Source organism: Nannospalax galili, unplaced genomic scaffold (genome assembly GCF_000622305.1).
Source record: "Nannospalax galili isolate Female #2095 unplaced genomic scaffold, S.galili_v1.0 scaffold359, whole genome shotgun sequence".
NCBI lineage: Eukaryota > Metazoa > Chordata > Mammalia > Rodentia > Spalacidae > Nannospalax > Nannospalax galili.
Window position 1 is genome coordinate 3,888,585 of NW_008347042.1, and position 23,146 is coordinate 3,911,730.

Genomic DNA, 23,146 nt, shown 5'->3' on the forward strand with positions numbered 1-23,146 from the left:
TTGTAGTCATACATGAAAATCCCAACAATATTTATTGAAATTCTTTGCTTTGGGCGTATGAATCCTAAGGTAAAGCATCAAGAAATTAAGACTGCCAGGAATGGTATTTAATACCAGTTCTCAGGAGGCAGAGGCAAGCAGGTCTTTCTAAAATGGAGGCCAGCCTGGCCTACATAGTGAGTTCTAGGACCAGCTTGGGCTACAGGGAGACCCTGTTTAAAAACAAAATAAAACCCATAAACATTTCAAAAAGTAGAATAAAAGGTACAAAAGGAAGAGAGGATTCTACTAAAGCTGTGAGCTTCTACAAGGCAGTATAATAAAGAATAACATCCGGAGTAAGCATGTACTTAGCTCTACTCTTGTTTGTGTAAGAGTCAGCTGTGGGATCCTAAACATACTAACATAAAACAAAAACAACGATGTTGCACAAATTGAATAAGTTGAAATGTAAACAGTGTCTAAAAGACATTTTGTGCCAGTACATGCTTCATAGATTATTCATTAAATGTGTTATCACTAACATCAGCAGCAAAATAAAAATTGCTGCCATATTGTTTTTATATTTTTGGACTCACTTATTTCTGGCCATAGCTATAAAAAAATGATCTTAATGTTGCTGAATGAATAAGCACCGAATGGGAAGCTACACTTAGAAGAGACAGACAGTAAAGCCCAGCTAAGCATGAAACACTTCAATCCCTCTACTGCTCTGTAAAGAATTTCTTTGAAAAGAAGTTTGGCCCCTTTTCCCTCCATCACATGGCTGTTGGTTTGCTCAGATACTTTAATAACAATGTGATTGTTCCCTTAATTCCTAACAGCATTCTCAATAACATAATTTACTTTTCTACTCTGTTATTAAATAATAATGAAATATGCCAAATGCATGGCATGGTGGCACATGCCTTTAATCCCAGTACTCAGGAAGCAAAGGCAAGCAGATCTCAATGAGAGCAAACCAAGTCTGATCTACAGAGTAAGTTCTATACCAGCTGGGGCTACAGGGAGACCCTATTTCAAAAAGACAAAATGAGAGAGAGAGAGAGAGAGAGAGAGAGAGAGAGAGAAAGAGATACTCCAGTGTCTCTAAGATTGGTATACTTTGGTAGAGCATATGATTGTCAAGTTCTCGGACTGCAAACCATGTCTGTAATCCTGAGATGGAAACAAATTTCATGTATCTCCCTCAGTCCTTTATACTAGCAGGCTGCTTCCTGCTTTCTGCCGTCATGGCTAATATTCAGGTTCACCAAAGTGTTAATGTTCATTTATTGGTACCTACTTTAAGACCAGATGCTGTGAGGGAATCAAACCTGCACAAAACAATGGATAAATGGTCCTGTACCTGAATCTTTGCTTTTGCTCAGCCACCAGTATGTGACATGTGACATACATTTCAACCTGTTTGCAGTTTTTCTCTGGCAGACAAAAAGTGAACGATTAAAATCACAGATTTTAGGTTTGTACATACCCTTTCTCATTTACAACCATTACAATTATAGATAAATTACTTAAGTGCTTTATTTACATTTGTTTGCAGAATGGGTCAAAATGTGATATGGCACTTTCTTGCCCGTAGCTACACCATATGAAAGTTTAGGCTGACTCTAGTCTCTATCAGGCAGTTGGCCTAAGGTATAGGAACACACATCAGCAGGACCCAGTTATCTTGGGAACAGGTCAGTGTGTCCCGAAGTGTACCTGCTAACTACAGATTTATGACTTCTGTTGGTTATGCTTGTCTTGCTTCTGCAAAATCGTAATTGTTACTTAATAGAATAGAAATTGTTAAGGGGATTTTGCACCTGTAAGCTTGGGAACTTAAACTTTTCACCCCTGGTTATGGTTTCTCTGTATAAAAGCTTACACTAGAGATAGCTCAGGGCTACATACTGGGGTTCTCACACCCTTGTGTAGCCCTGGCCAGCAACAACTTTCATTCTGCAAAACTTTCAGTGGTTTTCTCTGTGAAGCACCTCACATCAAAATAACATTACAGCCTGATTTGAAATGAGTCAAATAAGCCATCTCTGATACATGCTCAGGACAGAACACAAAGCAGTGCTCAGAGCTATTGTGACTACTATCATCATCATAAGATTATTCAGTATTTCCCATGATTAAAGTTATAATCTGCTATAAAAGAATTCTACCTTGATTGCATTGTGTTACAGAAGCCAGAACTACACAGTAAAGAACTGGAGAACAACTCGAAGAAATGTAATTAACAGATGGAAGGAGTCAGAAGAGAGAAGAACTGCCAATGATTAAGTGACAAAATAAAGAATATTGAATATAGATGTAAAGAGGTAAATACTAAATAATGGCACCAAGTCCACTTGGGATGCTGATACACTCAGAAAGAGTGAGCCATGCTGTTTAAGACAGCACATGAGTAGGAACCACTTTATATACTGGAGGCATTTTCCCTAACACAGATAAACAAATTTTACTGTACAATTTCAAAAACACATGTTTATCATATCCAATGAAATCTGAAAATTACATATACATTTCTTTAAGTTTTTGTAAGAAAAAATCCAATATACTTGATCTCAAATTGAAATCATGTGTGGCATCTTAGACACATGAAAGCAATCTCCTTTGTGGAGCTAGTTGGAGCTTTAGAATTTGAATGACCTGGGAGAAAGGTCCCAAAGAGACAGTGTGCATAGTCACAGAAGTCAGGTTTCAGGAAAGTAAAGATGCATAATGTGAGCAACTTAGAATAGCAGCGGCAAACATGCTATAATTTCTGTGAATTTTTTAAATTCTATTTTTATAAAACAGTAACAGGAATATAAAAAGAATAAAAGTCATAAAAAATAATTAGTACAAGGGATATAAAAAAGCAAAGCAAAAATAATAATAATAATAAACCTCCTAACCCCTGACCTAATGTTCTTCCAACTCAGAAGCCCAGAGATAGTCAGTAGAAAAAAGATAAATTACATCAGAAACAAAACAAAACAAAAGAAAAAAAACAATCATGTCTTGTGTGCCAGAAATCTACAGGCTATCTATCTATAATTTACAATCTGTTTGTTTCATAGAGAAAGGTGTCCAGGAATACAATAAATCACAAAAGGGAGAGAATAATGTAGCCATTTCCAAATTGGTTTTAAAATTAATATTCTTTTAGAAAAAGTTCTCTGTTGAGTTTAGGATCTTTTAATAGAATCGGTATAAAATGACCAGGAATCAAAGATATTCAAATCCAAAGTATATTTTTTTTGGCTTTCATATAATTCTAGGGTTCTATATGACTTTTTTCTTCTGAGTGTTGTAGGTCAGCCAGTGATCCATAGAAAGACTACCTAAAATAAACAAGGAGACACAACAGCACAGAGTTCTGGTTCCCTGGTTTCTGTTTCTGTGTCTCAGTGGTGCACTATTAGATAGTATCTTGGTGATTTAAATGAAAGGGGGTCAGTAAGATATAGAAGTCCTCCACAACTGGTCTAGAAAACTTGGACAGGGCAGGCATGGTGCTGCACACCTGTATCTCTGTAATTGAGAAATTGAGGCCAAAGCATGGAGAGTTTGAGACCAGATTGTGCAACGTGGGAAGATTCTATCTCAAAAGAACCTAAATAAATAAATAGGATGTCACCTTGGCTGGTAGTAATTCTGTTTGAGCTCAATGTTTGATGCCTTTGACCTTGAATCTAGGATCATGAGGCTCGTCTCCAAAGTTCATACAAGGACGATGGTATCTTACAGGGTATCAGTGACATTAACAGCTAGTCTTTGTGGTTGGCCTTCTACAATTCAGACAATAAAAACAGCAATATTTCCTGGGGTATAGCATCACAAAACTGTTTATCTTCCCAGACAAAATATACCACGACACCACTTTCATAACTATACTGAAAAGGAAGTCGGAGAGAACATGGCAACCTCCCAGAGCTCACTCATATTCCGCAGCCTGTACAGTCTAACAATGTTTGTATAAATGTATAATATTATATTTTCATTTTAAAATGCAGAGCTGTGAGGATCAGAGAAATTAAATCAGGAAAAGAGAAATCTATGAGTAGTGATTCCACCAAAAGACAGAGACTGCTCAATGAAATATATTGAACGAAAATTATTTAAATTTAGTGAAATAAATTGTTGGTTGCAAAGAATTCTTTGAGGAGAGAACAAACAAGCTTAAGACAATATTTGTTTCCCCATAATAATATCTATGTATTATCATAATAAAAACTTTGTGTAATTTACAAATAATTTTCTGTATAATTTTTCTTTTCTTTTGTTTTTTGTTTTGTTTGTTTGTTGAGGTAGGGTATCCCTGTATCCCCAGACAGCCTGAAACTGGCTATGTACATCCAGCTGGCCTCTATGTCACAGAGAGCTACCTGCTTCTGCCTCCTGAGTGGTAGGATTGAAGGTGTGTACCACCATCCCGAGTTCTGTACAATTTTTCTATCTACTCATTCTATGTAAATATTATAGGGTAGTGCTCTTTAGCCATCTGCATTATAAATTTATTATGTGGTTAGAAATGCCAGATTGTATAAAATGTTTTGCAAATTTAAAAAGAAATATTCACTTCATACTCTTTAATACTAAAATACCTTGAACTTTATAAAGATTATGTGCTCATCTTTGATATCAAAATAAATTGTGCTTCTACTCAGAAATAACTATAATCTGTCTTTTTCAGTGACTGGACTTTAACTTAGCTGTGTTTTACATTTAATACCAGAGTGACAACATTTAAAAGATTAGCTCATTCTTTACAAGCATAAAGATGTTAGTGTAATGTTGCACCAAAAATATTTCAAACACAAAATCTTAATCACAAAAAAGTATTACATTTTGATAAAAAAATATTTAATTGCATGATTATAATTTGTATTTGTATTCTTTCAAATAATTTCATCGCTTTAATGATAATGTAATTTGTTTTCCCAACACAAGCTAATAAGTTATAGGACCTGAAACATGATCTGGAATGCGAGCTTGTAGCAATGGAATGTAACATATGTGAGAACTGTGAGTCTCAAATGCAACCAGCCGGCCATCCATATCCCAGGTTACTAACTCTAACAGCATTCTACAAAGAGACTCACCTCAGACTCAGGGACAGCAGTTGCTCCTTGGACTTCAGCAGCTCCCCTACTTTGAAACTGGCATAGCCCAGGAAGCTTCTCTGAAATCAAACAGAATGCTCTCCATTAGCTCTTGGGGGTTCTTTCTGTTGTTTTGCTCTCACACCAAGTACACAAAATTAGTTTTTAGGAGAATAAAAGACTGAATTAATTATCCTCCAAATCTTTCATTGTCACAAATACAATGCCAGATAGTATATCTACTTCATGGAGTGGGTTTGAGAGATGAAAAGTATTCTCTCTGTTAAAGACAAAGAGATTGATAGTCTAGGAAATAGTAAGATTCAAGGTATATCTGTTAGAAATTTCCCACAAACTACAATTTTTTCCAATAAGAAAACTAAGTAAAAGATGATAAACTTCAATATTTACCAACACAATTATTCTTATTAGACTCCTCAAATCACGGAGAGCAACTTTGTGTTTAAGATATGAGAAAATCTGCCTCTTGGAGCTATTTTTATGTGGGACTTTGTGCAAGTTATAAATAGAAGGGCTATAATTCTCCTCATCACAGAAGCATTTAAAAGCATTTGTTTCCTTTTGTCATTTCCTTACTAACGTAGGGCCATTTCATCCCAGGACACACAAATAAATGGTACTTCTTCTGTTATATTTTATAAAATGCTCTTTTAAACATCTCTCACTGGGTGTTACATTTACCAACAAATATTTGCTTTCTATTCTTTTCAACTCAAAGTAAAAAATAAAAACCTGAAATCATTGGTGCATGTCTTTTTGAGTATCTCTGATCACTTTTGATTTGAAAGTAACAATATTAAAGTATAAATAACATTAAAGAGTATGTCTCAATCTTTCTTCAAGGACTAAGCATAAGAATAACCAGCATATTCCATCACCTGTCCCACTACTGACAAAGGGCATGTCATACTCAATAAGAGGTGAAGACTGCTAGAACTTTCTCTCAGCACAGTTCCACTCTCAGACTACACTTGAATGAGAAGTTGGATTGCAAGAGTCTGAGACCAACTGAATGTTTTCATAAGAAAACAGGAAGTTGTTCTACACACAAAAAAGGTGATATATATAAGAAGAAAAAGAGTTCAGGTCAGAATTTATGTCTTTTCAAAAATCTACCTCAGAAAAGTAGGTTCAGAATGGTTAAAAGCCAGACATTTGAAAACACAACTCAGTTCTCTAGCTGCAGGTAACCCTATTTATTGACAACTCCAATTAATTACCTCAAAAGTCAAAATGCTAGTATAGACACCATGTCACCCAACCTGGAAAATCTGGGCTTAGGTTGTTAGATGGGAAAGCATTAAGCAAAACCAGAGGGCATGAGGAGCAGTGAAGTATATGTGAATCAAAACAGAAAATCAAGCCCAGGCCATATCAACTGAAGACAGAACCTGAAGGCCATTCAACAAGGTGGAGAGCAGAGGAGAAAGCCCAGAGAGACAGAGACATTGAGATTGATAGTCTAGGAAATAGAAAGATTCAAGATACAGCCATTAGAACTTTCCCACAAACTATAATTTGTGTGTATTTAATAATTCCCCTCACAAATAATTTCTAGTTGGACAAGGGGTTCATTTTCTGCTATACTCTCAGTGCTGAAAGTACACCCCACCCAACATGTGAAAAAATATTCACTGACAATGAACTTAAGAATGACACAGGCACCAGGCTTCAAGTAAGTTATTCATTTACTTTTTTTTAAGATAGGGTCTTGCTCTGTAGCCTGTAAATCATTAGATAGCCTAAGGTAGATTCACTTTGCAACGATCGTCCTGCCTCAGCCTTCCAAGAACTGAGATTATAGTTATGTACCATCACACCAGCTCAAACAAAGTATTTAATAGATATGGGAGGAATGCTCATTTTGAAGTTATTTATAATCCACTGTAATTCACTAAGATGGTTGAGCTCAAAGCCATAATATAGAATAATATGCTCTTATAGTAAATGCCACCCAACATTTTATATTTTAAATTTTTAAAAATATTTATTATCATTATTTGTACTTATATGTATGTTGGGTGGGGGTATGCACACATCAGTATAGATGCCCATGGAGACCAGATACATTGGATCTCCAGGACCTGGAGTTATAGGTGGTTGTGAGCTGCCTAATGTGGGTGCGGAGAAGCTAACTCAAGTCCTCTGCAAGAGTGTATGTACTCTTAACTGCTGAACCATCTCTCCAATTCACCATTTGTATTTTAAAGAGATATCTATATCACTTTCTTTTTCAGTGATAATTACTGATTTTAACTTAAAGTACTCATTATTTACTCTCCAAAAAACTTTTCACAGATCATAAATTTTACAAGATCCCTAACTTTCTAATTATTTTCTACTTGCTTCTGAGACTTTGTTGGTATGAGTGACTTTAGAACTAATAAAGTATGGTATTATGGTGTTTTTTTCAGCTATAAATGAGTAATTGCCCCAGACTGTAATGCAGCAAGTAGAGACAGGAGGAATGGCTATTCTTAGACATAAGTAATGGATGCACCCTAAGGCACAGCTGTAAGTAAAATTGATGACCACACCCACTCAATGTCACTTCCATATGCCAGACCAGGAACTTGTAAAGAATCAGGCCTTTGACTTTTTAATCTGAGTCAGCCCCGTGTCTGAAGGAACCATGAGCTATACCTATTGCTATACTGTGAGAATACACAATGGACCAGAGACAATGACACCCGAGGCAAACGTCACCACTATGTTAGATAGAGACATGTTAAAAAGTAATATTGGTAATGGCATGATAGCTCATTTGCCAAACCAGAATAGATACTATTTAGCTCAGAAAGTCTGATTTATTGCAAAAGTAATTGTATCTGGAGACTCCATATTGGGAAAAATGAACGAATGAAGGCCTTAATACTAAAAACAATACATAACTGTTTTGCACTGTAACATTGAACAAAAGATTTGCCTATACATTTACTTTCCATCAGGTTATTGTGATTGCTACTGTTGTTCATTTCACCTCAACAGAAGTTAACATAGGACCTTCCCAAACTCCAGATTAGGAAACAAAACATTGACCTTGTGAACAGGCACAGAACACATTGGAAGAGATTGAGTTAGAAAGAAATCAGTCTTTTCTCTTTCTGAAATCTGAGTTCCCAAGAAGAGGGGAAACACATGCACACACACACGCACACACACAAAACTAATGTAAACAAGTAATGACACCAAACTCTTTTTTTTTACTGTATGTGTTGTATATCTGCAACTGTGTATGTGCATTTGCGTGTATGTGGTTACACATGGGCACCTGTCTATGCAAGTGTGTGGAGGCCCAAGGCTGACACTAGATGTCTTCATCATTCTCTACCACATATAGCGAGGCAGGGATTTTCACTGAATCTAGAGCTCACCGTCTCTGCTAGTCTGACTGGCCAGCTTGCTCTAGGGATTCCGACACTACTTCCTTTATGCTGCGACTACAGATGGCCTCCATGTTCTCACTCAGCTTTTATGTGGGTGCTGGAGATCTCAACTCTGGTTCTCAGCTTATGTGGTGAGAACTTTGCCTGCTGTGTCATCTCCCCTGTCCAATATAGTTAAATTTTATCATTTTGTTACAGGGTTCATAATCACAGGATTTTCATATTTCACATATAACTCGTGGACCATACTTTCCTGTGTCTCTTCTTCTTTCTCCTTTTGGTACTATTTCTATCATAGGAAAAATAAAAGCAAAGGCTATAAAGCCTCCTTGAGTTGGAGCTCAGAAGTGTGGCTGTAAATGGGTTATTCTGTCTGAAAAGTGGAAAGTTATTTAATTAAATTACTCCTTCCAGCCCACAGGCTTGCTGTTCGCTGGTCAGCAATGTTAGTTCTTGTTTTATTGGTATTTCCTTTATAAAAGAAACAAGTCACTCCTCTACTCAGGCCTTGGTTTCTCTCTTTTTGAAAAAAAAATTGCATTTTATTTGTAAACACAATTAATAATACATATAATATATTCTATATCTAATATATCAAGTGAAGTTACATCACACAAGGTGATAATGCTTTCTGGTAGAACTATAGACTGTCTAACAAACCCCAGTGCCAGACATGGGAAACCTCCCTTTGAGTTGTTTAGAACAGTCAAAGAGACCCCCAAAACAGTGTAGTCTATTACCATTGCCCTTAATTGCCTCTTAGAACGTGAAAGTAAAACGCTATTGCTGAAGACACCATATAATTTGAACATTTAACTCAAAGATAAGTGTACATCCCACCCCTCATCAAAGAAGCTTCATTTTGCAACAGATGGAGACTATGATATACACAACTGGTCAAAATAAAGAGAATAAATGACTGTAGTGTGTCCCTCCCCAACTGATATATCTGAAATGTAACCCCTATACCTAAGATGCTGGGAACATCATGGAAGAGGGGACAGAAAGCTTGCTTTATTTATTATTTTATTTTTATTTTATGTGTATGAGTGTATTGCCAGCATGTATGCAAGTGTACCCATGTCTTGCAATGTTTTCAAAAGTCAGAAGAGGACATCAGATCCCCTGGAACTGGAGTTATGGATGGTTATTAGCCACCATGTGGATGCTGGGATATGAACCGCAGTCTTTTGTAAGAGCAGCTGCTGAGCCATCTCTCCAGCCCTGAGGACAGAAAGTTTGTAAAATCCAAAAGATCCAAAGGAGGCCTGCTGCTAGATAGTGGTTTTTTTTTTTTTGGAAATTATAGGGAAATTGTTGTACCCATGAAACTTCAACAATATGGTTGCCTAAAAATGACCCCCAAATGGCAACACTAAATGACATGCCAACGTAGATGGGGGAAATTTCACAAGCTCCCACCCCTAGATGAAGAGCTACAGGCAAGCAATGGCTGCTGAGAGAGAAAGAAATCCATTTCTACAGAAGCTCTCTATGGGTCGTCCAATCCTAAGCGGTCAGCAACAAACACCTGTACATGTAAGCACTATGAAATGGATTCAGTAGGTTGTTTTATATAAGTGCTGTGTGTGCATGTGTGCGGTGTGACATTAATAAGAGGTCAAGATATCGAGAGGGACTGGTGGTTGGGGGAGGAATTAGAGAGGAGAAGCAGGTATAGAAATGATATAAATACACTGCTCATGTATAAAACGCTAAAAGCCTTTTAAAAAGATAGAAAAAAAACATATTGTAAATTTATCTTTCTCTTAGGCATTGTTTGGAAAATAAAGTAACCTAGGCAAGGCATTAAGGACACTGTGAGAGCAGGAGATATGCCATCAATACTAACAGTGATCAAGATGACACACCCACAGGTCAGGTATTTTAGAAGGGTCTTCTGTCTACCTTAAAGTCTACAGAAAAGGAAGGTCATAGAAGAAGGAAGGGGGAGAAGAGGGGGAGGAGGATAAAGAGGAGGAGGGGGCGAAGAGGAGAAGGAGGAAGAGGATGGGGAAGAGGAAGGATGGGGAGGAGGGGAGAGGGAGTGGAGGGGGCAGAGGAGGAGGACAGACACCAACAAGAGGAGGAGGAGGAGATGGGGATGACTAGGAAGGAAAATGTTAGTTGAAAAATGTCTGCAACATGAAAGAAAAATATCTAGGTAAAAGTTAAAATTTGATTCAGGGGAAGTATAAAGAGGAGAGATTCTAAATAAAATAAAAATAAATGTTATAGGGGATGGGAAGAAGTTTCAACTATTTAAGAGCACTAGCTGCTCTTGCAGAGGAACGGGGTTAGGTTCCCAGTACCCACATGGAGACTCATAATGGTCTGTAACTCCAGTCACAGTGGTTCTGATCCGCTCTTCTATCCTTCATGAGTGCTGCATGCACATAGTGCACAGACGTACATGCACGTACATGCAGGCAAAATATTCATACATATAAACTAAATATAAGCACACTTTAAAGAAAATAAAATATATAAAGACTATAAGTTCCTAAGCAGTTACTATTGTTGAGAAAATATAAACCATGATTCCAATTTTCTCAAATTTGTGTTAGAGCATGTGAAATATTTACAGCAAGTAAGAGCTTGTTAAGACAAGCTCTTAATATTACAGCAAGTAAGAGCTTGTTACCTGTAAGCAGAGGAAAGAACTCAAGCCCTTAAGAATGAACTGCTTTGCATATAGCCAAAAAGGAAGCTTATGTTTAGAAAGGTCAAGTTAGGCCAAGTTAGAACCCTGGTGGTGTCTTCATTATTTAGCCAGCATCTTTTTATTTTTTTACCCATATGTTGTGTCTAGTTTCCAGGACGGATTACAATACCCTCTCCTATAGACTCTCTGCTAGCACGGTATATAACGCTGACCTTATTTGACTGTTTCATAACAGTGCAACACCCTGAATTATCATCCTGGTGAAGCTTATCATTAAATTGCATTATTTCCATCAGTCAGCAGGCTGGAAAGTAATAACCAAAGTGGATAAAAGAGATTCCTGAAATCTCTTCACAGGAAACATATGAGCAGATTATCTATGCCCTGTAGGGATTTGGAGCAAGTCATAGATATACAGATTGCGCACCAGGATTTGACACCTCATGTTGTAGGTACACAATGGCTCCTTAGTCACAATGAAGTTGGAGGAGGTACAATCCCACACACATTGTTAAAAGCTGTCAAACTGCCATCACTCTTGTTTATCTCAAAAAGCCATTACCCAAAGGATGCTCCCTTATACTACTGTTTACATGAGTGTTCTCAAATTTGTCCAACTACTATCCAGAGCCATGGTACCCAAATGGATAAATGCTTACTTAGCTCAACTGTTTAAAATGTGACTACTCCAAGTGGAGATCATCTCAACGTGTGAAATACCCACTGGATTCAGAAGACACAGCATGGGGAAAGGACCATGGAGCACAGCTACATTTTATATTGATTACATTTTGAAATGATAATATTCTGCATAGGTAATTAAATAAAATATATTAAAATTAACTGGCTTCTTTCCAATATATAAAAACACAAGTACTAGAAAATTTTAAGTTACATGCGTGTCAAATCGTTTGTGTGACTCACTTCTTTTTAGATTGAATACTACTGGTTTGAAGGTTAGATGTGTTTGTAAATAATAATAGATAATAATATACAGATAATAAACTTATAAAAACATATGCAGAATCTACTGCATAGAATTTTAAAGTCCTTTGAGAGCTGAAGTTCATATAAGATTGAGATATGTTATATATAAATTATTATATATAACATACATATAAATATACATACATAATAAGACAAGCCTTTTTTATTGGACTAGTTACACACTAGAATTCTTAACAGACTGTAATGACAGAGCCATTATGGGCTCTATGTTCTTGGCCAAGAGATTCAAACTGTCTTGCAGTATTTAAAGAAATACCCTAAGAATTGATAGGCTATGTATTAAACAGTGGTATTTTAGAGGTTCCAAAGATATGTTAACTATCTAAAATAGCATGTGCTCAGAGTCTGTTAAAAAGCCAAGCTATGCTGACTTATTGCTATTTAAGCTCATTCCTTCTATGTATGAGAATTGACTCAGTGTCACACCTGACAGTTTACTTGAGTGCTGACATGTCACAAAAATGTGCTAGATCTTTCCAGGTCAGTGTGATTATTTCTAGATTCTCTTCTGTTTCCTCTATGGTTTTTCTCTGGTGTCTCTAAAAAACATAGTTATTAGACCAAAATTGAGTGGTCTTTGAATCTTTCAATACATAACACATATATGCTAAGTTCCAGATACAAAGTTAGAAATATTGGAGCGAGCAAATTAAAGAAGACTTGGCTGTCAAGGAGTACAATGTCTAGGGGTGTGGAAATATTCCTGACACCTACCTAATATCCATATTATACATTTCTCATTATTAGTAGCATGTTGATTTTTGTCTAAGTAGGAACTGTTCTTAGACTCCTCAGTTCTTCTCAGTGACACATAAAAGGCAGAACACCAAGTGAGACCTCCCATATAGCATTTGTGTTTAGAACTGAGGGACTATGAAGGCCTGATTTGAACTTCCTAATCTTCCAATCAGGAATATGAAGAATCTGAACTTGATAGTGTTATGGTTGGACTTTGCAATGCCCTGTGAAGGAAAGAGCAGGAAAAAGGGCAGTCTGGTGCTCAAAGTCATTTGTGCTTACAATTTTGCAATATGAGGATATTTTCTCAACACTAACATACTGCTTTTAAGTCAGTTTGACAGTTTACTCACCTCCAAATGATTTTTTGATTGACACAATAGTCATGTCATCGAGCTCCAACTAAGAATTTTATTTTTGGCTAGGAATTATAGCTAAGTCTTTGTGAAAGAGAACACAGTATACAAATACACCCTTTTCAGGGTCACAAAACTTCTATTAGGATCCAGGGACTGTACTGAAATACAAAAAAGGGAGTAAGTTCAAAAAACTAGTCTATAAGTAACCCCAAGATATTCAGTTAACAAAAAATATAAGGTTACAATAAAGGAAACCAGAATTTTAGCAGGTATACTACTAAGGTGGTGAGGTAATCTTCTAATTGTTCCCCAAGAATATACTTCTGTGCCCAAGGCACAAACAAACATATCACTCAGAGAGATTAGACTTTACCTCCTTTAAGGGTAGACAGCCTCTCCTTTGGGAATCATGGAAAACCTAGTGCCAGGTGCCTCTGTGGCCTGTATGAAGGGGCAGCAAAGAGGTGGCTGAGCTTAGAGAAAACACCAATGGAGCTGCCTACAGCTTGTCCATGTGGCATTGTAAATGCATAGAAGCTTCACATGGGTCAAACAGAGAACTCAGAAGGTAGCTCACCTGGAGGCATGTCCTTAAAAATGGTCTACCTCAGCACCAAGAGAGTATGTAGCAGGCGTGGAGTGGAGAGCAAAGAAGCTAGTCCAGAGCACATCCTCCATGGCAGGAAAACAAGCACCTGGCAAAACTGGATTCAGTCTCTAGAACTGCACTCCCCTGGGCAGCCAGCTTTTCAGTATCCACTCAGCTGAGGACTCTGAGAGGCAGTGTTACACTGGGAAGCAACAAAACCCCCTTCACCACAGCAAATGCAGAACAGCTGCCTCACCCCCTCTTTCTTCTCCCTTGCTACAGCCTGAGCTGCAAGAAGGGAATGAACATACTGTCAAATGCAGTGCAGTTGCTAGAGTCCAGAGATGTGACAGTCACGGTGAATGTGAGGAAGGAGGTCAGAAGAAAACAAAATCAGAGAATCTGTGTTTAACACGAATAGAATGGATTCCCAACAGGTTGTTAAAAAAACAGGGAGAAATTTATAAGCTAAGTAAACATATTAAGGTCTCAAGCAAGAGGAGAATTTAATACAGGGCAATACAGGGGCACAAGCAAATAGAGGAGAAAACTTAAACCAGCTCATTTTCCTTGAATCTCAATAAATAAATGGAACTCTAATAAAATACTCTTATCCGTTATTTTTATTGAATATTTGTGTACTTCATACAGAACATCACAATCTTAATTATCATTACCCTCCCCTTCCCCACTGGTACACTCCCATAGACCCCCACTGGAATCCATACATTCTGTCATTTGTCTTAAGGCCTATTGTGTCAAAATAGTGTCCCCAGACATTGCTCAGTGCAAGTTTCCTCCACTGAGGTCTAGTCAGTCTATCTAGATTCTCTCAAGTTAGGAAGATCAACTCTTCCTCACTTAGCAATAATCAGTTCTCAATATTTCTTCAGCTAAAATTGGAGTTCGCTGTCCATTGCCCTCTATACTGCTTTTTTGTCTGTTCGAATTTGCATGGGTCCTGTGCATGCTGACACCATTGCTGTAGATTCACATGAGCAGGGTCCCAGGAGTTTATAGGAGTCTGTTTCCATTTGGTCATGCACACCTCCTCCACGGCTCTTACAATCTTTCCACCCCCTCTTCTGCAATGTTCCCTGAGCCCTGGGTGGGTGTAGTTTAATATAGGAGTTCTGTCCAAGGACCAGTATTCTGCAGACTCTTAATTTCTACACTTTGGCCGTTTGTGACCTATTGTGTTCCTGGCCCTCTGTTGCATGAGGGAGCTTCATTAATGAGAACTAAGATATTCATTGTTGTCTTCTTTACCCCTTGTTCTATGTTCTGTGAGCATTAAGTGTAGAGGTCGCATTGTAGATGTGCCACTTAGACTTGGGCAATTCATAGACAATGTCTGTGTGTGACCAATAGCCTGCATCTGATGCAAAAGATCCCTTGATGAGTGGTGACTGGAATTTTGTCTGTAAATATAAGGATACACATTTTGCACATAGTAAGAAATTACACTAGTCTAAGTGTGGGAGACAGGCTTGAGCCTAGGGTGAAAATCTTATTGACAGCCATACAGCAGGCCTGAGGCAGTGGCTGGACTGCTGGAGCCACAAGGAATGCCTTGTGACATTTGCTCCCATTGGCAGATCATGAGGCCGATGCTCCCTAATCACTACCCTTGGAATTCCAAATTACAACACTTAGATATTGCACAGTCAGTGTCATGTGGTTTCCAGAAATCTAGGCTCTGTAATCTGAAACACAGTATGCTAATGAGGCATCCTACCCACTATTCTGTGATAGGATGTTAAGTCTGTTATGTTAATAGGACACTAAGTCCTGTTATGTTAATAAGGTATCCTACTTGCTGTACTGTGATTGGACCACTATCCCTATATAAGCTTGTGCTTTCCTGCAATAAAGCAGACCTGTGTCACTGAACCTGGTCTCCTGTGTCTGAATGTGGCTCTGCTGACACAGTCTCCTCACCAGCCCTGGGGTGCAGGACTGGACAGAAACAGCAACAACAGAAGCCAGCACTGGGCAAGCAGATGAGCAGCCTCAACCCAGGACAGGTGGAAGAGCAGCTTCAGCCCTGGGCGAGTGGAGGAGCAGCCTCAACACCCATGAAAACAAAGGAGTGGTGCCCATAAGAACGGAGGAGTGGCTGTCACTGGCAGTGACCACAGCTGGTACCCAATGTGAGGCTTGAAGACTCCTGCCCCACAGAGCTGTAACACTCTGAGAACATTCAGAACAGTAACACTCAGGGATCCTGATGCCCCCTTTGCCAGTGATTCTTCTGTGGGTGCTTGCCGCTTTCATTTTCCTATGCTTCCTCTTCTGGCTCGCAGTTTGGCATGTCATTCCCGTTCGCCGATCGTCTTCCTGAATGGTTCCTGAGTCCTTCTGGGTACATCTTGCAGGGTGAGCAACCTCTGGTATGGAGAATAGCCACCCAGCTGCTGCTGGACTCCACACTGCTGCACTGGTTTCTCTCCTCAGGTGTAGGCAAATTAGGGTAACATAGAAGGAAGTAACTAAGGTATTAGATGAAGTGCTAGCTCTTGCTCCTTTGTTTACACATTCCTGCTGTTGGGATCTGGAGCAATGGGTTTGTGTGCTATTCATGGCCAGAAAGAGAGAAGTCAGGGTGGGGCATCTATTATCTGGGCTGTTCTACCCCATCATGACTGCCATTTTGGCCTTGCTTCAGGGAGTTCCCCCCGATGCCCCTGAGCAGAATAATCTCATACTAAAAAATATAGATAAACAAATAAAGCAACAGGATAGTGGGGACAGCCTGTCCCAGGGATTTCCAGTCAAAACCAAACTAACCGATATCTAATGCAGAAATGATGACTGCTGATAATGAGGTAAAAAATGAAGAATTAGGGTCCAAAGGTCCCCTTGATGAAAAACAGGAAGTCAAGATTGCCCCTGCCCCACCATTACAGGTCAGTGGCTCCCCTCCGCCATCTTGTATTGGCTTTGATGAAAAACGAGAAGTTAAGGCAGCCTCTGCTCTGCCATTAGGGGGTGATGTCTACTTTCTGCCATCTTGTACTAACTCTAAGGAAGTTTCCCCCCAGTCCATCTACCCCTCCCTTCCAGAGGAGGACTGGAAGCCCCTGCCACCTAGGCCCTTCTCCTATGATACAATAGGTGATTTTCCATAGTTTTTTCTAGTTACAGTCAATCAGGGGCTACAGAACCCTAATGTCTGGAATCCACATTCTCATGATACTTTGAAAAAGCTATGTAAGGAAGCCATTGAGGATGGCATTCGTTCCACTTGGTTTGACCAGCTATTAGATACAATCAGCCATGTGGCCAACACCCCATATGACTGGCAGAATATTGCCAATGCCTGTCTACAGGGAGGTGAGTTTCTCTTATGGAACGCTGCTTATCAGGATGAATGCGAACAACAGGCAGAGAGCAATAGAAATGCCAATGTCCAAAACATTGGATTTGATGCCTTGGTAGGGCGTGGCACTTTTGAAACCCCACAAGCCCGGCACAGGGACCTCCTCCCTACTTTGAACAAGTGCAGCTTTGTGCGCTCCGTGCTTTCCAAAGTATGCCAAATCATGAGGATACCAAATTGACCAGATTGATACAAAAATCAAATGAGCCTTCCTCTGACTTCGTTGAAATGTTCCATCAAAGCATTAACAGGAAAATCAGTCATCAGGGGGCCACAGTTGCTTTGCTCAAGGATCTTGTATATGAATCCTGCTCTACTGAGTGTCGCCTTCCCATAGGACCCGTTAGACACAAGGATGTCTCTGAATGGATTCTGGCCTGTCAGGATGTGGGGACTGCTCGAGCTCATGCCACAGATCTGGCTGAGGCACTGGCTGTTCACCAGCCACAGGCGGAGACAGACAAGGGAAAATGTTGGGCTTGTGGAGGACAGGTTCATTGGTCTCGCACCTGCCCTAACAAGATCTGGCAGATGTACGTTACTCACTTCCCTTCCTTTGGCAAGCTCAAATATATTCATCATATTATTGACACCTGTTGTTAATGCAAGGGCAAGGCTATGCTTGTGTCTTTCCATATAATGTTCCAGCCCCCATGTGGATCCCAGCCTGGAACATCAGAATTGCCTGTGACAAAAACCTTCACTCCACAACCACTGACCGTGGAGATGGCAGCCCTGACCCTGGAGGAAGTGATGCACCACCCAACCACCAAGAGACCGACCCAGCATAGCAGACCACAAAAGCAACCAGCTCCAACATCACATCCTGGGATGACCTTGAGTATGTCACTTCACAAGCAGAGACTATAACCATTACTGATATCTCCTAATTTTTGGACCTTGCATTGTTAATTTTGTTAAGGCTAGTTCAGTTAGCTGTTGCCCCACCTCCAGATCTTGCCAGGCATGTCTCAGCAAACAAGAACCCACCATTCCTTGCCTTTACCAACCTATAATTGGCCTCCGATGGGTTTCAACAAATTCTTGACCCCTGAGGAGGCCTTTAAACAAGCCAATACTGGATGTACTGCCTCTCCCTCTGCCAAACCACACAAAGGGACACACCCTTCGAGGGCTGGTAGTCAATGACGGGTAAGATCCCTACAGACTGGACAACCTAAGACCGGCACAGTCCATTATGCTGAGTGACCCTTGAGGTGGACAACAATGCTGAGACAAAGAATCTTGACTCCCACTGGTTGGCCATGGAGTTGGCACAACCTGCTCTTAAGAAAGCTCACCATCTTGAGGGAGGGAGCTCTTGATACAATGACCCCCTGAGCCATTCTACTTTGCCTTGATGTATCTGGACTGATAGCACTATGCTATATATTCTAAACTATACCTCACCTTTAAAAATGAAAAAAGGAGGATATGTGGGAGACATGCTTGATCCTAGGGTGAAAGTCTTATTGACATCCATACAGCAGGCCCAAGGCAATGGCCGGACCGCTGGAGCCACAAGGAATGCCTTGTGATATTTGCTCCCATTGGCAGATCATGAGACTGATGCCTAGAGCTCGCCACTCCCTAATCACCACCCTTGGAATTCCAAATTGCAACACTTAGATACTGCAACAGTCAGTGTCACATGGTTTCCAGAAATCCAGGGTCTGTAATCTGAAACACAGTATGCTAATGAGGCACCCTACCTGCTATTCTGTGATAGGATGTTAAGTCTGTTATGCTAATAGGATCCTGTCTGCTATGCTAATAAGGTATCTTATTTGTTGTGCTGTGATTGGACCATAACCCCTATTTAAGTTTGTGCCTTCCTGAAATAAAGCAGACCTGTGTCACTGAACCTGGTCTCGTGTGTCTGAATGTGGCTCCATTGACACAGTCTCCTCACCAGCCCTGGGGTCTGGAACCAGGCAAGCAGAAGTGCAGCCTCAACCCAGGGAAGGTGGAAGAGTGGCCTCAGCCCTGGGTGAACAGAGGAGCAGCCTCGACGCCCATGAGAACGAATGAGCAGCACCCACGAGAACGGAGGAGTGGCTGCCACTGGTGGTGACCGCATCTAGGGATGTGAAAGTTTTTGGTTGTCTCTTAGATCTAAGAACTCTCCAGTCCTGTGTATTTGGCTGTGTTTACAGTACCACACATGGGCTTCTTCCTATTAAGTGGGCTTTTAGTCCAATTGGGTAGTTGTTGATTACCCCCAAGATAAAAGTGCCACTACTGCACCAATGTCATATGCTATGCAGGTCACTGGTGTGGTTATTTGGTCTTGAAGCTGGTGTTGGACCATTGATTTGATGTACTCCCTTAGCACTTTGCATAGTGCTTTCCAAAGCTATGATAGCTAGCCTTCAGGAGAAGTGGAAATGCAGGAACCAGAATAATGAAAAGGAACTAGAAAGGTAAAGAGAAAGAAGGAACCTGAGATAGAAGAACAGTAGGAGACAGGTGCTACTAAGGGAGAAATGGATAAAATGGGGGTATTTAGATGGGAGAATTATACAAGAAACTTTGGGAATAAAAAGAAAGACCTCAAAAGAGTGGGACAATAGGAGACTAGTATTATCAAAAGAGAAATAGGGGAAAAGGGAATACTTGAAATGGGGAAGTCATGGTGGAAGGGTTAAACAGGGAGAGAGCAAGGAGAGATAAATAATGACTAGTTAATATAAAAAAAAAGGAAATCATATTAATTCATCAACCTAATGGCCTATTATAAATACAATATCTCTAAATAAGTCCGTGTGTATAGCTAAAGGCTACATAGCAAGAAACTATGTCAGACAGGAGAAACCTTCCTTTGAGTTGTTGGCCAGGGTGGTCCAAGAGATTCCCAAAATTATACAGGCTATTGCCACAGCCCTTGATTGCCTCCCAGAACTTGAAGGTAAGACCCTATTGCTGAGGACAGAACATACTTCAGACACAGAATTTAGAGAAATGGAGGTGGATCTATCAGTTATTTTGATGGTTACCAATTTCAAGGACTCTTGGGTTTTAGGAAGGCATCATAAGGGTGTGAGGACAGCATGCTCTGGGAGCCTCATTTTCAGGAAATGCTTTGGATGCTAGCAGTGAGTGTATTGGAGACATGAAGGAGCAAGCGGGAACAGCAACCCAGACTCAGGTGGGGCAGTGGTTGTGGATCTTCCTTGTGTAGGAAGGACTCACTGGAACCTTTGGGAGCTAAAGAATGAATGGCTTCAGCACCCACCAGGACTGGTGGTCAGAGTGAGAGTGCCATGGCAAGTTCAAGGTGCAGGAAATGAAGGGAAGAGACTCACAATAGTACATGGAAACCATTCATCTCACCCCCCAAGAAGAAGCCAGAAGCTCATGTGGGGAATGAGAGAAAAGTTCCACCCCTGGGTCCTTTCCTTCTCGTTCTTCTATACCAGCAGGTGCTCTGATAACTGGCATTCTGTTCAGTCAACTTTTCACTTTAGTATTTGTTTTTGGAATACTCCTTTGGCACATTGGCAAGTAGATGCTTTTAATGAACAGTACCTAGTACTGTGTTTCTAACATTCACTGGGAAAAGTCTGTCAGGTGCCTGAAGGATTTCAAACAAGCTTTCATTTGGTTTAGCTCCATGACCTCTTCAACTCCAATTACTTCTGCACTTCTGTTTGATCTGAATGTAGAGATCACAGGGATTCAGCCTGCGGGCAGGTCTATTCAGGAGCTGCTGCCACCACCACCTCCAGCCTTGCCTAAACAAAAAACCCCTAGTACCCCTGGTACTCTCTAGATCTTACAATGTCTGAAGGCTAGAGATGCAATGCTTCAGATACAGCAGGGGAACTTCAGTGGGATTTTTCCAATACTGAATTGGAGTAGTTTGCAGCCTGATCGATATGCCAGTGTTCAAATGGCAGGAAGCAGAAGAGAGCATTATCCTGCCCTAGCTTGTTCTCTAGCCTCTTCCTATGTTGTTACAGTTTACATCTGTAATTTCCCTAGCCTCCCATTGGTCCAGGAAAGTTGGCTCCGAGTTGCAATATAGCTACCTGCGGGGCAATCTCTAGGCTCATCTTTTGTCATCTAACCTAAATACAAAACTCACTTGAGAATGAATTATTTTCAGGTGACAAGAGATGGATTCCATTCAATTCAGCAAATATAAGACAGTGGTTCCTCAAATAGTCCCACTCTGCTTACTTAATGGCATTTGTCAGCTACCAGGCAGGCAGGAAGCCAGAGAAAATTCATTCACATCATTAACTTACAAGTGAACTGTGTAAATATTGGAAATATTAGAAATACCTACCCCAACTTCTGGTGGGGGATCTTTGTGTTCCGGAATGACACTGGTTCGAATCTAAGGAGAAAAACAAAATTTTCTATATGACTTTAGAATAGAAATTTGTGCATAAGCTTCACTCAGATTCTGGGTTCCTATTTCCTTCATCTGTTGTCAGTGCAAACTCTTTAATCAATGAAGGGACCTGCCTTCAATACTCACTGTAGTACAGCAAAACTATCCTTTTATAGCTATAAGTCTTCCTGATTTTCCTGAGTAGATAGAGCTGCTTATATCCTCATCTATCACCTCCTTGTCACCAATATATATATGGGGATTTAGGTGAATCACCTTTACTGTTTTCAAAAAGTAACCTTCATTCAACTTCAAGGGGAAGGCTAGAGCTGTTATAGAGAAAGTAATTCCATGCACACTTGATAACTGTTCTCTGAGTGAACACTAAGCCTTAAGCCCTTATAGGAGAGCCCTCCTACATGAAAACTTTGTGCCAAGTAATAGCACACTAACATCTCGAGTAATTTGAGAATGAATTCTGGCCCCTGGGATGTAAAAGGTGTCAGAGAAATAGTTGCCTGGGGAAGCATTCCATATGAGCATTCCAAGTTAAATGATCTCTTTGCATAATAAGTAGACACGTGTATCTTTTACTGGGTGATGATTCTTTATCTTTGTCATCCACCAGAGTCACCTGAGGGCCTTTCAAACTATTAGTGCTCATCTGCTCCCAGATGTTCTGAGTCTAATGCATAGCTATTGAGTCTCGTTCTCTTAATGAAAAGATTCCAAATTGAAAAAAAAATCAAAACCATCATTCTCTCTTTAAAAAATTGTAGCAAGACCAAGATAAAACTAGCATGGTATCCTTTGAAAAAAAGATAAGAAAACTAGTTAAGTGAATAGAGAGTTATATGAAACTCTGTCCTGTACAATGGAAGAGCAAGGCTCTGCAGGGAGGGATGGAAATGGAGGACCAACCCAGGACTATGCCATGGAACAATGTTTCTAGAAGTCATATTAACAAAGTTTCTTTAGAAGTGAAACATGCTAAGTCCTTGAATTCCTGACTGGCCAGGCATGCCAGGTCAATGAGCTTAAGAAGATGGGATGCTTAGAATATCTGTAGCAACTTCAGAAGACTTCATCCAGCTTCTATGGCCTGCTGATCCTTAACACAGTTTCTATCTCCCTGAAAAAAGCAACAAGCCATTGCAGAGCATGCCTTTTGAATTTCAACTTGAGGATTTTTCTTTGTTTCTTTATGGCAAAGCCAGCACTATCATTTGCACAATATGTCACTCATTATGACGCTAAATTGTTCATCAGAGTACAAAATAAATGACAGAATAGATCTCAACAGAGTGAATGACACAATTTACAGAACATACTTGGCTCAGAACACATGGCAGAGTGCACCCTGGCTAAGATCTTTTTCATTATAGTAGCTGCAAGTACATTCTTTGACCCAGTTGCACTGTTTGGCATCATTATCTGAGTGCCACCAGCTGGCCTCAGATGATGAAGAAACTAGTGAGTTGTTAGGGACCACAGAGAGCAGATATATATATCTTTTATGCATAGTATGCAGAAATATGGCCTCTGTTTTTCTCTTTATAGTTATTGGACTATACACAT

At 39.9% G+C, this 23,146-nt stretch overlaps 1 protein-coding gene across 1 annotated transcript in view; it reads right to left on the minus strand.

Moving 5' to 3' along the window:
- Inpp4b (inositol polyphosphate-4-phosphatase type II B) overlaps positions 1 to 23,146 on the minus strand; it is a 939,536-nt gene that overhangs the window by 276,474 nt on the left and 639,916 nt on the right. Inside the window, exons 8-9 of the mRNA XM_008843442.3 lie at positions 21,521 to 21,571; positions 5,082 to 5,161 (exon numbers count right to left, since the gene is read on the minus strand). Coding sequence (XP_008841664.1) covers positions 5,082 to 5,161; positions 21,521 to 21,571 — 131 coding nt within the window. The remainder of the gene's footprint in view (positions 1 to 5,081; positions 5,162 to 21,520; positions 21,572 to 23,146) is intronic.